The 14,722-nt window shown below is 44.6% G+C and overlaps 2 protein-coding genes across 2 annotated transcripts; both read right to left on the reverse strand.

Annotated features, from left to right (window-relative positions):
• Positions 1-2,926: 2,926 nt before the first annotated feature.
• LOC135213346 (serine-rich adhesin for platelets-like) lies at positions 2,927-7,058 on the reverse strand. The gene is made up of 4 exons (XM_064247324.1): positions 6,910-7,058; positions 5,167-5,259; positions 3,389-3,805; positions 2,927-3,231 (listed from the first exon to the last, which is right to left on the reverse strand). The coding sequence occupies exons 3-4, from the start codon at positions 3,750-3,752 to the stop codon at positions 2,927-2,929; spliced, it is 669 nt and encodes a 222-aa protein (XP_064103394.1). The 5' UTR covers positions 3,753-3,805; positions 5,167-5,259; positions 6,910-7,058.
• A 1,679-nt stretch (positions 7,059-8,737) lies between these two features.
• LOC135213347 (uncharacterized) lies at positions 8,738-13,277 on the reverse strand (the record flags this gene model as incomplete). Its single annotated transcript, XM_064247325.1, has 4 exons — positions 13,220-13,277; positions 11,502-11,594; positions 9,505-9,921; positions 8,738-9,346 (listed from the first exon to the last, which is right to left on the reverse strand). A coding segment is annotated over exon 4 (576 nt), but the record flags the coding sequence as incomplete, so codon positions are not given.
• Positions 13,278-14,722: the final 1,445 nt, after the last annotated feature.

Genomic DNA, 14,722 nt, shown 5'->3' on the forward strand with positions numbered 1-14,722 from the left:
GTGAAAGTTCCACTTGTGGTTGATATATGCTGGGGCCTTGTGTGGGGAAGTTCCACTTGTGGTTGATATAGTGCTGGGGCCTGATGTTGGTGAAGTTCCACCTTGTGGTTGATTCAGTGCTGGGGACATTGATGTTGGTTGATATAGTGCTGGGGCCTGATGTGGTTGAAGTTCCACTTGTGGTTGATATAGTGCTGGGGCCTGATGTGGGTGAAGTTCCACTTGTGGTTGATATAGTGCTGGGCTGATGTTGTGACATTCCACTTGTGGTTGATATAGTGCTGGGGCCTGATTGGGTGAAGTTCCATTGTGGTTGGATTAGTGCTGGGGCCTGAGGTGGTTTGAAGTTCACTTGGTGGTGATTCAGTGCTGGGGCCTGATGTGGTTGAAGTTCCACTTGTGGTTGATATAGTGCTGGGGCCTGATGTGGTTGAAGTTCCACTTGTGGTTGATATAGTGCTGGGGCCTGATGTGGTTGAAGTTCCACTTGTGGTTGATATAGTGCTGGGGCCTGATGTGGTTGAAGTTCCACTTGTGGTTGATTCAGTGCTGGGGCCTGATGTGGTTGAAGTTCCACTTGTGGTTGATTCATGTGGGGACTGATGTGTTGAAGTTCCACTGTGGTGGTATAGTGCTGGGGCCTGATGTTGTTGAAGTTCCACTTGTGGTTGATTCAGTGCTGGGGCCTGATGTGGTTGAAGTTCCACTTGTGGTTGATATAGTGCTGGGGCCTGATGTGGTTGAAGTTCCACTTGTGGTTGATATAGTGCTGGGGCCTGATGTGGTTGAAGTTCCACTTGTGGTTGATCAGTGCTTGGACCTGATGTTGTTGAAGTTTCCACTGGTGGTTGATATAGTGCCTGGGGGCCTGGAGTTGTTGAAGTCCACTGTGGTTGATTCAGTGCTGGGGCCTGATGTTGTGAAGTTCACTTGTGGTTGATCATTGGCGGGGGCCTATGTCGGTTGAAGTTCCACTTGTGGTGATATCAGTGTGGGCCTGATGTTGTTGAAGTTCCACTTGTGGTTGATATAGTGCTGGGGCCTGATGTGGTTGAAGTTCCACTTGTGGTTGATATAGTGCTGGGGCCTGATGTGGTTGAAGTTCCACTTGTGGTTGATTCAGTGCTGGGGCCTGATGTGTGGTTGATATAGTTGCTGGTGCTGATGTGGGTTGAAGTTCCACTTGTGGTTGATATAGTGCTGGGGCCTGATGTGGTTGAAGTTCCACTTGTGGTTGATATAGTGCTGGGGCCTGATGTTGTTGAAGTTCCACTTGTGGTTGATATAGTGCTGGGGCCTGATGTGGTTGAAGTTCATTTAGTTGATTAGTGATGGCGGCCGATGTGGGTTGAAAGGTTCCATTGTGGTGATTCAGTGCTGGGCCTGATGTGGGTTGAAGTTCCCCTTGGGTTGATATAGTGCTGGGGCCTGATGTTGTTGAAGTTCCACTTGTGGTTGATTCAGTGCTGGGGCCTGATGTTGTTGAAGTTCCACTTGTGGTTGATATAGTGCTGGGGCCTGATGTTGTTGAAGTTCCACTTGTGGTTGATATAGTGCTGGGGCCTGATGTGGTTGAAGTTCAGTTCACTGTGGGTGATATAGTGCTGGGGCCCTGATGTTGTTGAAGTTCACTTGTGGTTGATTCAGTGCTTTTTTTTGGGGCCTGTGTTGTTGAAAGTTTCCACTTGTGGTGGAATATAGTGCTGGGCCTGGATGTGGGTTGAAGTTCACTTGTGGTTGATTCAGTGCTGGGCCTGATGTGGTTTGAAGTTCCACTTGTGGTTTGATTCAGTGCTGGGCCTGATGTTGTTGAACTCCATTGTGGTGATATAGTGTGGGCCTGATGTGGTTGAAGTTCCATTGTGGTTGATTCAGAGTGCTGGGGCCGATGTGTGAAGTTACACTTGTTGTTGATTCAGTGATGGGGCCTGATGTTGTTGAAGTTCCATTGTGGTATTATATAGTGCTGGGGCTGATGTTGTTGAAGTTTCCACTTGTGTTGATATAGTGGTGGGGCCTGATGTGGGAAGTCCAATTGTCGTTGATATGGTGCTGGGGCTGAGGTGGTTGAAGTTCCACTTGTGGTGATATAGTGCTGGGGCCTGATGTGGTGAAGTCCATTGTCGTTGATATGGTGCTGGGCTTATGTGGTTGAAGTCACTTGTGGTTGATATAGTGCTGGGGCCTGATGTGGTTGAAGTTCCACTTGTGGTTGATTCAGTGCTGGGGCCTGATGTGGTTGAAGTTCCACTTGTGGTTGATATAGTGCTGGGGCCTGATGTGGTTGAAGTTCCACTGTGGTTGATTCAGTGCTGGAGCCTGATGTTGTTGAAGTTCATTGTGGTTTGATTCAGTGCTGGGTGCGATCCTGATGTTGTTGAAGTTCCACCTTGTGGTTTGATCAGTGATGGACATATGTGGTTGAAGTCCACTTTGTGGTGATTCCGTGCTGGGGCCTGATGTTGTTGAAGTTCCACTTGTGGTTGATTCAGTGCTGGGGCCTGATGTTGTTGAAGTTCCACTTGTGGTTGATATAGTGCTGGGGCCTGCCCCTGATGTTGTTTGAGTTCCACTTGTGGGTTGATTCAGTGCTGGGGCATGATGTTGGTTGAAGTTCCCACTTTTGGTTGGTTACAGTTGCGGGGGCCTGATGTTGTGAAGTTACATTGGTGGTTGATCAGTGCCTGGGGACTTGATTTGTTGGTTGAAGTTTGACCACTTGTGGTTGAATATTAGTGCTGGGGTGGGCCTGATGTTTTTGGTTGAAAGTTCCATTGTGGTTGATATAGTGCTGGGGCCTGAGTGGGGTTGTGAAGTTCCACTTGTGTTGATAGAGTGCTGGGGCCTGGATGTTGTGTGAAGTTCCACTTGTGGTTGATATAGTTGCTTGGGGCTGAATGTTGGTTGAAGTCCACTTGTGGTTGATTCAGTGCTTGGAGCCTGGAGGTTGTTGAAGTTCCACTTGTGGTTGATATAGTGCTGGGGCCTGATGTGGTTGAACTGTTCCACTGGTTGGTTGGATATAGTGTGGGGCTAGATGTTGTGGAAGTTCCACTGGTGGTTGATTTCCCAGTGGCTTTGGGGCCTCGATTGTTGTTGAAGTTCCACTGGTTGTTGATGCACTGGTGGTGTCTGGTGTGGTTGTTGTTACACTAGTTGCTGATGCGGTGCTGGTTCCTGATGTGGTTGTAGTTCCATCTGTGGTCGATGTGGTTGTTGATGGACAATATTCTGTGGAAGCAAAGAAGAGTTGTTTAGTTTATTGCTACCCATTCGATTTCCATGAATTGTTGTATATTAAACTTATATCTCTACCAAAACTAGATAAAACTAAGAGTTCCATCCATTTCCATGCAGTAATATATGCCACAATCATACGCCTCCTTACCTCCGGTCAAATTACACAAGAGTTCTTCTATATGCACTATGGCTTGGTCAGTGACGTTATTGAGTCGAGGTATTGCGCTGTCCTCAATGCTGATTGCATTGCTCACTGAGAGATTCACGAACTCTTCGATCAAAACGGCCATACACTCGACATCTTCCGCACTGCTGCTGACAGTCAGAGATAAGGTGTAGTTCAACAAGTAATCGTAAACATACGTCGGAGTACCTGTGAGGCTGGTACCCACTCCGCAGTAATTACTAAGGGTGACGTTATTGTTGTCCAACACCGTCAACGTGTACATCGAGCGTCGTTTGCGTCCTGTCAATGAGGCTCCCATCTGCCTCTGTTGCAGCAGGTTTCTCATTCTATTGAAGGCCGTGCGTGCTCTTCTGAGGCCGTTGACGAGCGAGTAGTTATCTGAAAGTCGGATGAAGGATAGTAGTCGATATAATGCTGGGACAGACACCAAACACATTACAATAGTATAATCAGACGGTGATGTTCGGAAGGTCACAGAATGACCTTTTATAATACACCTGGCCTACCTCTTCGGTCATTTCATGGATACTTGATAATAAGGATTGGTTGTCCTTGAAAGCTTGTAAATTTTGAATTATTAACTCCGCTAAATATTATCCTGCTTTATTGAGGTCCTTCTAGTAACTGAACTATTGTACAGAACAACTGTGTATGTGATAAGTTAATATATATATATATATATATATATATATATATATATATATATATATATATATATATATATATATATATATATATATTATATATATATATATATATATATATATATATATATATGTGTGTGTGTGTTATCTCTTCCCTCCTGAATGAATGAAAATATCATCTAGATCCAAACACTGAAATAAAACCTCCTCAAAACGCAGAATAACCTTACAAGTTCTGTAACCTTTCGGTTGAGCTAGAACAACATTTGAATATGTCCCTTTGCTATGCTTCCTGCATACTAGAATAAGTGATACACGTCCAAAGGCATTATAATATGAATATGGGAAATTTACGAATTTTTTACCATGATATCGCAAAGAATTGTTTAGTTTGTGCTCAAAACTAAGAAGGGGAGAACTTGTTCCTCTTCTTCTTGCCGATTGATTCCTAACATCTGATCTCTCTCTCTCTCTCTCTCTCTCTCTCTCTCTGGATTATGAAAGATGCTGAGCGCTTCATAAACTTTCAGCTGACTACACCTGTCAGGAGTGAAATTAAGTCATTCTCCTGACATTCAGAAAGTAATACAACTATGAAATGAGTGAATTTTTTATATTTATGAGGACATTCGAGTACAGTTTATTACTATGGGTTTGTAACAATATTGTTGGTAGTGATTACAAAAGCTGAATTAAAAGTACAGCAACACTACTTGATAATGAGGGTTGTATATATATATATATATATATATATATATATATATATATATATACTATACATATATATATATGTGTGTGTGTGTGTGTGTGCGCGTGTGTGTGTCTGTTTGTACTTGCATTGAAAAAAATATCATGACAGTTCTTGTCATTTTCATTAACTACTCATGTATAAAAACCATATAATTTTCGAGACATGGTGGTGGATGCAGAGTTAATGCTGAATTAAGATTCTTGGAACCTGTCCCTCCTTTTCGAAAGGAAATTATTCTGCGAGCTTCCAGAATCAAATCAGATCAGAAAGAATGCGAATTCCAAAGAGAGGAAACCTATTTCGAAAGGTATTTGAAAACTCAAAAGGAGACAAACATTACTTACTGGTTGGTGCCCATCCAGATGAGGTGCAAATATCTCCGTTGTTTCTCTTTTGGTTGTAACTATAGCAGGTGTTATTGTCAGAGCACCCTGCAACTACGGAAGGCAAGAAGGAAATGGATATGAGATAGAGAAACAAAACAAAATGAGTAAATTAGCAATGAAAATCTGCATACAGGCAAATTATATCAGTCGAATCTATGATAACTATAAGCTTTAAGGAGTAATATTATCTTTCTCCCTTTACCTTTATAACTTTGAGTGTTTAGCTTGAACTTTTGAAAATACTTTTCTCACCTAAGAAAAAAAAAGGCCTCATCATCAAATCGAATAGGGTTTACTTATCAAAAACAAGGCTTTGTTTGTTTTCCTAACATTTCTTCTGAAATCTGCTTACAAAAGTCATTATTAAAGGAAACTGTTGAATTGCAAACGCTTTATGTTAGTTATGCGCCCAACAGGAGAGGTCTACAAAATGTGCCGATGTGTTCCATAGTCATTTTGATACTTCCTCAACAAGCACTGCTATAAATGGGAAGTCCTTTGTGGAGGATGTTGCGGAAATCCTTTGTGGAGGATGTCGCGGAAGTCCTGTGTGGGGGATGTCGCAGAAGTTATTTGTGGAGGATGTTGCGGAAACCCTTTGTGGCGGATGTCGCTGAAGTCCTTTGTGGAGGATGTCGCAGAAGTCGTTTGTGGAGGATGTCACGAAAGTCCTTTGTGGGGGATGTCGCAGAAGTCGTTTGTGGAGGATGTCGCGAAAGTCCTTTGTGGGGGATGTCATGGAAGTCCTTTGTGGAGGATGTCGTGGAAGTCCTTTGTGGAGGATGTCTTGGAAGTCCTTGTGGGGGATGTCAATGGAAGTCCTTTGTGGGGGATGTCGTGGAAGTCCTTTGTGGGGGATGTTGCAAGGAATAAATATCCTTTACGTGTTGTAGCTCACATGAAGCAGCATCCCTTGTAAAGGGGACATGAATGCAATGCCCTTATGTAGAAGAGAGCTCGTCATATAGAGCAAAGCCATTTCAAAGCTGCTGAGATGATTAGGATAGTTCTATGTATTTATCAACAGAGAGTTTCACATCTATGCAAGATATTGAGAATAAAGAGGTAGAAAATTAATGCAGATTATGTCATATTGTTGTGATGATTTTATTTTTTCTATTTTTGCAGGTTAATGTAAATGATATTCCATAATAATAAAATCCAAGTGGATCTTTTTAATTTGTTATCCCCCAGGTGCCAGTAGGAGAAATATGATGCAGTCACACAACCCAGTTTGTTTGCCCCAGGGTTGGGGCGGGATAGCTAGGGGAACAGGAGGTTATGGGAGAAATCCACCCTCCTCCTGCAAACATGTTTGTCCGCCCCAAGTGGCGGCGGTATAGGTAGGGGATTGGGAGGGTAGGGGAGACAGCAGCGCCTAGTTCCATTATGCCAACAAATTGTAGTTAGAATATTGCACAGTCAGGGATCACCAGACTCAGGTGTATTTGGCCTCACATTCAAATGAACTGACGATGTTTTGAATCAATTCATGAGAGGCTTTTGATATACAAAGTTGTATTTTTAAATTGATGTCGCAGACTGTTGGTGGGAGTGGAGATTCAATGACAATTATGGAGCTCTGATAATTCCGTTTCTGATTGTTCTGAAACTTACAGATCTCTTTAGAATCAGTGATGAACATCAAAGTCAGATTGTGTAACACAATAAGAAAATATTATAAGTAAGAGTTTTACTTACCAGACGTCCAGTTGCCTGCACTGCATACAGAGCAAAAACCTAAATTGCTTGAGTCAATTACAGCCCCTTCAGTATACGTTGTTCCATGTAGAAGACAACTTGAGGTGGAGCCTGAGGTGGTAGAGGAAGATGTGGTTGTGGTGGAGCCTGGGGTGTTGGTAGTTTCTGGTGGGGTTAGGTTGGTGGTGGAGCCTTGAAGGTTGGTAAGATCCTGGTTGTTGAGGTTGGAACCCTGAGGTGGTAGTTCCTGGTGAGGTGGTTAAGATCCTGGTGGCCGTTGGAGGTGGAACCTGAGGGTGGTAAGTTCCTGGTGAGGTTGAGGTGGAATAACCTGGAGGTTGGTAATGATTCCTGGGTGAGGTTGGAAGGTGGCCTGGTGAAGGGTTGGTTGGGAATCCCTGGGGTGAGGCCTGAGGTGGACCTGGAAGGTTGGTAAGAATCCTGGTGAGGTTGAGGTGGAAATGAGGTGGTAGATTCCCTGGGTTGTGGTTGTGGTGGTACCTGTCCAGTTGGAGGTGGTAGGATCCTCTGGTGGAAAGGTTGGAGGTGGAACCCCGTGTAGAAGGTGGTAGGAATCCTGGTGAAGGTTTGAGGTGGAACCGAGGTGGTTAGATCCTGGGTGTTGTTGGAAGGTGGAAGGAGGTGGTAAAGAATTCCCTGGTGAGGTTGAGGTGGAACCTAGGTGGGTGTAAGATCCTGGTGTGGTTTGTGTGCGAAACCTTGGAGGTTGGAGGATCCTTGGTAAGGTTGAGGTGGAACCCTTTGAGGTGGTAAGAATCCTGGTTGAGGTTGGGAGTTGGAACCTGGAGGTGTAGATCCTGGTGTGGTTGGATGGTTGGAACCTGAGGTGGTAAGATCCTGGTCGGAGGTTGGGTGGAACTTTGAGGGGGGGGATGGTAGGAATCCTGGTGAGGTTGGAGGTGGAACCTGAGGTTGGTAGATCCTGGTGTGGTGTGTTGGAAACCTGGAGGTTGGTAAGGATCCTGGTGTGGTTTGAAGGTGGAACCTGAGGTGGTAGATCCTGGTGAGGTTTGTGGTGGGAACCTTGGAGGGTGGTAATCCTGTGAAGGTTGGAGGTGGAACCTGAAGGTGGTAGATCCTGGTGAGGTTGGTTGGTGGAACCTGGAAGTGGTAAGATCCTAGGTGAGGTTGAGTGGAACCTGAAGTGGTGATCCTGGCTGAGGTTGTGGTGGAACCTGAGGTTGTAGATCCTGGTGTTAGTTGTGGTGGAACCTGAGGTCGGTAGATCCTGGTGAGGTTGAGTGGAACCTGAGGTGGATTAGATTCCTGGTGAGGTTGAGGGTGAACCTGAGGTGTAGATCCTGGTTGTGGTCTGAGGTGGAACCTGAGGTGGTAGATACCTGGTGTGGTGTGTGGAACCTGAGATAGATCCTGGTGATGGTTGAGGTGGACCTGAGGTGGATAGATCCTGGGTGTGTTGTGGTGGAACCTAGGTGGTAGATCCTGGTGATGGTGAGGTGGAACCTGAGGTGGTAGATCCTGGTGTGGTTGTGGTGGTGGAACCTGGAGGTGGTAGAATCCTGAGGTTGAGGTGGACTCTGAGTGGTAGATCCTGGTGAGGTTGAGGTGGAACCTGAGGTGGTAGATCCTGGTGAGGTTGAGGTGGAACCTGAGGTGGTAGATCCTGGTGTGGTTGTGGTGGAACCTGAGGTGGTAGATCCTGGTGTGGTTGAGGTGGAACCTGAGGTGGTAGATCCTGGTGTGGTTGTGGTGGAACCTGAGGTGGTAGTACCTCCATGGTGGTGGTTGGAGGTGGAACCTGAGGTGGTAGATCCTGGTGTGGTTGTGGTGGAACCTGAGGTGGTAGATCCTGGTGTGGTTGTGGTGGAACCTGAGGTGGTAGATCCTGGTGAGGTTGAGGTGGTGAACTGACCGGTGGTAGATCCTGGTGTGGTTGAGGTGGAACCTGAGGTGGTAGATCCTGGTGTGGTTGTGGTGGAACCTGAGGTGGTAGATCCTGGTGTGGTTGAGGTGGAACCTGAGGTGGTAGATCCTGGTGTGGTTGTGGTGGAACCTGAGGTGGTAGATCCTGGTGTGGTTGAGGTGGAACCTGAAGTGGTAGATCCTGGTGTGGTTGAGGTGGAACCTGAGGTGGTAGATCCTGGTGAGGTTGAGGTGGAACCTGAGGTGGTAGATCCTGGTGTGGTTGAGGTGGAACCTGAGGTGGTAGATCCTGGTGTGGTTGAGGTGGAACCTGAGGTGGTAGATCCTGGTGTGGTTGAGGTGGAGCCTGAGGTGGTAGTTCCTGGTGTGGTTGTGGTGGAGCCTGAGGTGGTAGTTCCTGGTGTGGTTGTGGTGGAGCCTGAGGTGGTAGTTCCTGGTGTGGTTGTGGTTCCACCTGTGGTTGATGAACTTGTGGTGTCTGATGTGGTTGTAGTTCCATCTGTGGTCGATGTGGTTGTTGATGGACAATATTCTGTGGAAGCAAAGAAGAGTCGTTTAATTTATTGCTACCCATTTGATTTTCCATGAATTGTTGTATATTAAACTTATATCTTTACCAAAACTAGATAAAACTAAGAGTTCCATCCATTTCCATGCAGTAATATATGCCACAATCATACGCCTCCTTACCTCCAGTCAAATTACACATGAGTTCTTCTATATGCACTATGGCTTGGTCAGTGGCGATTATGAGTCGAGGTATTTCGCTGTCCTCAATGCTGATTGCCTCGCTCACTGAAAGATTCACGAACTCTTCAATCAAACCGGCCATACACACAACATCGTCCGCACTGCTGCTGACAGTCAGAGATAAGGTGTAGTTCAACAAGTAATCGTAAACATACGTCGGAGTACCTGTGAGGCTGGTACCCACTCCGCAGTAATTACTAAGGGTGACGTTATTGTTGTCCAACACCGTCAACGTGTACACTGAGCGTCGTTTGCGTCCTGTCAATGAGGCTCCCATCTGCCTCTGTCGCAGCAGGTTTCTCATTCTATTGAAGGCCCCGAGTGCTCTTCTGAGGCCGTTGATGAGAAGGTTGTTATCTGAAAGTCGGATGAAAGATATTAATCGATATAATGCTGGGACAGACACCAAACCAAATATTAAGCAATAGTGATAATCAGTACGGTGGATGTTTCGGCAAGGGTCACAGGAATGACCTTTTATAATACACCTGGCCTACCTCTTCGGTCATTTCATGGATACTTGATAATAAGGATTGGTTGTCCTTGAAAGCTTGTAAATTTTTAATTATTAACTCCGCTAAATATCATCCTGCTTTATTGAGGTCCTTCTAGTAACTGAACTATTGCACAGAACAACTGTGTATGTGATAAGTTAATATATATATATATATATATATATATATATACTCTATATATATATATACTATATATATATATATATATATATATATATATATATATATATATATATATATATTGGTGTGTGTATGTGTGTGTGTGTGTGTGTGTGTGTGTGTGTGTTATCTCTTCCCTCCTGAATGAAATGAAATATCATCTAGATCCAAACACTGAAATAAAACCTCCTCAAAACGCAGAATAACATTACAAGTTCTGTAAGCTTTCGGTTGAGCTAGAACAACATTTGAACATGTCCCTTTGCTATGCTTCCTGCATACTAGAATAAGTGATACACGTCCAAAGGTATTATAATATGAATATGGGAAATTTACGAATTTTTTACCATGATATCGCAAAGAATTGTTTAATTTGTGCTCAAAACTAAGAAGGGGAGAACTTGTTCCTCTTCTTCTTGCCGATTGATTCCTAACATCTGATCTCTCTCTCTCTCTCTCTCCCTCTCTCTCTCTCTCTCTCTCTCTGGATTATGAAAGATGCTGAGCGCTTCATAAACTTTCAGCTGACTACACCTGTCAGGAGTGAAATTAAGTCATTCTCCTGACATTCAGAAAGTAATACAACTATGAAATGAGTGATTTTTTTATATTTATGAGGACATTCGAGTACAGTTTATTACTATGGGTTTGTAACAATATTGTTGGTAGTGATTACAAAAGCTGAATTAAAAGTACAGCAACACTACTTGATAATGAGGGTTGGTTGTCTTTGAAACTTGTAACTTTTTTGAACGAATAACTCCGCTAGATATCATCCTGTTTTAGTGAAGTCCTGCTAGTAATTAAACCATTCCACAGAACGTTTGTGTATGTGATCAGTTATATATATATATATATATATATATATATATTATATATATATATATATATATACAGTATATATATATGTATATATATATATATATATATATATATATATATATATATATATATATATATAATATATATATATTCTGTGTGTGTGTGCGTGTGTGTGTCTGTTTGTACTTGCATTGAAAAAAATATCATGACAGTTCTTGTCATTTTCATTAACTACTCATGTATAAAAACCATATAATTTTCGAGACATGGTGGTGGATGCAGAGTTAATGTTGATAAGATTCTGGAACTGTCTCCTTTCGAAAGGAAATTATTCTGCGAGCTTCCAGAATCAAATCAGATCAGAAAGAATGCGAATTCCAAAGAGAGGAAACCTATTTCGAAAGGTATTTGAAAACTCAAAAGGAGACAAACATTACTTACTGGTTGGTGCCCATCCAGATGAGGTGCAAATATCTCCGTTGTTTCTCTTTTGGTTGTAACTATAGCAGGTGTTATTGTCAGAGCACCCTGCAACTACGGAAGGCAAGAAGGAAATGGATATGAGATAGAGAAACAAAACAAAAAGAGTAAATTAGCAATGAAAATCTGCATACAGGCAAATTATATCAGTCGAATCTATGATAACTATAAGCTTGAAGGAGTAATATTATCTTTCTCCCTTTACCTTTATAAATTTGACAGTTTTTAGCTTGAACTTTTGAAAATGCTTTTCTCACCTAAGAAAAAAAAGGGCCTCATCATCAAATCGAATAGGGTTTACTTATCAAAAACAAGGCTTTGTTTGTTTTCCTAACATTTCTTCTGAAATCTGCTTACAAATTATTATTAAAGGAAACTGTTGAATTGCAAACGCTTCATGTTAGTTATGCGCCCAACAGGAGAGGTCTACAAAATGTGCCGATGTGTTCCATAGTCATTTTGATACTTCCTCAACAAGCACTGCTATAAATGGGAAATCCTTTGTGGAGGATGTCGCGGAAGTCCTGTGTGGGGGATGTCGCAGAAGTTATTTGTGGAGGATGTTGCGGAAACCCTTTGTGGCGGATGTCGCTGAAGTCCTTTGTGGAGGATGTCGCAGAAGTCGTTTGTGGAGGATGTCACGAAAGTCCTTTGTGGGGGATGTCGCAGAAGTCGTTTGTGGAGGATGTCGCGAAAGTCCTTTGTGGGGGATGTCATGGAAGTCCTTTGTGGAGGATGTCGTGGAAGTCCTTTGTGGAGGATGTCGTGGAAGTCCTTTGTGGGGGATGTCATGGAAGTCCTTTGTGGGGGATGTCGTGGAAGTCCTTTGTGGGGGATGTTGCAAGGAATAAATATCCTTTACGTGTTGTAGCTCACATGAAGCAGCATCCCTTGTAAAGGGGACATGAATGCAATGCCCTTATGTAGAAGAGAGCTCGTCATATAGAGCAAAGCCATTTCAAAGCTGCTGAGATGATTAGGATAGTTCTATGTATTTATCAACAGAGAGTTTCACATCTATGCAAGATATTGAGAATAAAGAGGTAGAAAATTAATGCAGATTATGTCATATTGTTGTGATGATTTTATTTTTTCTATTTTTGCAGGTTAATGTAAATGATATTCCATAATAATAAAATCCAAGTGGATCTTTTTAATTTGTTATCCCCCAGGTGCCAGTAGGAGAAATATGATGCAGTCACACAACCCAGTTTGTTTACCCCAGGGTTGGGGCGGGATAGCTAGGGGAACAGGAGGTTATGGGAGAAATCCACCCTCCTCCTGCAAACATGTTTGTCCGCCCCAAGTGGCGGCGGTATAGGTAGGGGATTGGGAGGGTAGGGGAGACAGCAGCGCCTAGTTCCATTATGCCAACAAATTGTAGTTAGTATATTGCACAGTCAGGGATCACCAGACTCAGGTGTATTTGGCCTCACATTCAAATGAACTGACGATGTTTTGAATCAATTCATGAGAGGCTTTTGATATACAAAGTTGTTTTTTTAAATTAATGTCGCAGACTGTTGGTGGGAGTGGAGATTAAATGACAATTAAGGAGCTCTGATAATTCCGTTTCTGATTGTTCTGAAACTTACAGATCTCTTTAGAATCAGTGATGAACATCAAAGTCAGATTATGTAACACAATAAGAAAATATTATAAGTAAGAGTTTTACTTACCAGACGTCCAGTTGCCTGCACTGCACACAGAGCAAAAACCTAAATTGCTTGAGTCAATTACAGCCCCTTCTTCAGTATACTTGTTCCATGTAGAAGACAACTTGAGGTGGAGCCTGAGGTGGTAGATCCTGGTGTGGTGGAACCTGAGGTGGTAGTTCCTGGGTGTGGTTGTGGTGGAGCCTGAGTGGTAGTTCCTGTTGTGTTTTGTGGTGGAGGGCCTGAGGTGGTATTTTCCTGGTGTGTTTGTGGGTGGAGCCTGAGGTGGTAGTTCCTGGTGTGGTGGTGGTGGAGCCTGAGGTGGTAGTTTTCCTGTGTGGTTGTGGTGAGCCTGAGGTGGTAGTTCCTGGTGTGGTTGTGATGGAGCCAGATGGTGGAGTTCCTGGGGTGGTTGTGGTGAAGCCAGAGGTTGGTAGATAGTTCCTGGTGGTGGTTGGGTGGTGGCGAGCCAGAGGCGGTAGGTCCTGGTGTGGGTGGTGGTGGAGCCAGAGGTTTGGTAGTTCCTGGTTTGGTGTGGTGTCATGCCAGAGGTTGGTAGGTCCTGGTGGTGGTGGTGGTTGGAGCCATAGGTGTGAGGTTCTGGCTGGTGGTGGTGGTGGGCCTGAGGTTTGGTAGTTCCTGGTTTGGTTGGTTGTGGTGGAGTCCAGAGGTGGGTAGTTCCTCGGTGTGGTTTAGTGGTGGTGGAGCCAAGGTGGTTAGGTTTGGTGTGGTTTGGTGGAAGCAGAGTTGTAGTTCCTGGTGTGGTTTGTGGTGGGAGCCAGAGGTGGTAGCTTCCTAGGGTGGTGGTAGGTGGAGCCTGGATGGGTGTAGTTCCTGGTGTGGGTGGGGAGGAACCCAGAGGTGGTAGTTCTATGGTGGGTGTGGTGGAGCCTGAGTGGTAGTTTCCTGGTGTAGTGGTGGGGAGCCTGAGGTGGTAGTTTCATGTGTAGGGTGTGTGGAGCTGAGGGTGGTCGGTTCCTGTTAGTTGTGGGCAGAGCCTGAGGTGGTAGTTCCTGGTGTAGTGGTGTTGGAGACTGAGGTGGGTAGTTCCTGGTGTATGGTCGGAGCCTGAGGTGGTGCTTCATGGGTGTAGTGGTGGTGCGAGAATGGGAAGGGTGGTAGTTCCTGGTGTAGTGGTGGTGGAGCCGAGATGGTAGTTCATGGTGTAGGGTGGGGAGCCTGAGGTGGTTAGTTCCTGGTGCTTGTTGTGGTGAGCCTGAGGTGATAGTTCCTGGTGTGGTTGTGGTGGAGCCAGAGGTGTAGTCCTGGTGTGGGGGAGCCGGAGGTGGTAGTTTTGGTGTGGTGGAAGACCTGAGGTGGTAGTTCCGGTGTAGTGGTGGTGGAGGAGGTGGAGTTCTGTGTGGTGTGGGATTGGAGCCAGATTGGTAGTCCTGGTGTGTTTGTGGTGGAGCCAGGAGGTGATAGTTCCTGGTGTGGTTGGGTGGAGCCTTAGGTGGTAGGGTTACTAGTGTGATTGTGGTGGAGCCTGAGGTGGTACTAGTTCTGGTGTGGGTTGTGGTGGAGCAG

Source organism: Macrobrachium nipponense, chromosome 42, assembly GCF_015104395.2.
Source record: "Macrobrachium nipponense isolate FS-2020 chromosome 42, ASM1510439v2, whole genome shotgun sequence".
NCBI classification, from domain to species: Eukaryota; Metazoa; Arthropoda; class Malacostraca; order Decapoda; family Palaemonidae; genus Macrobrachium; species Macrobrachium nipponense.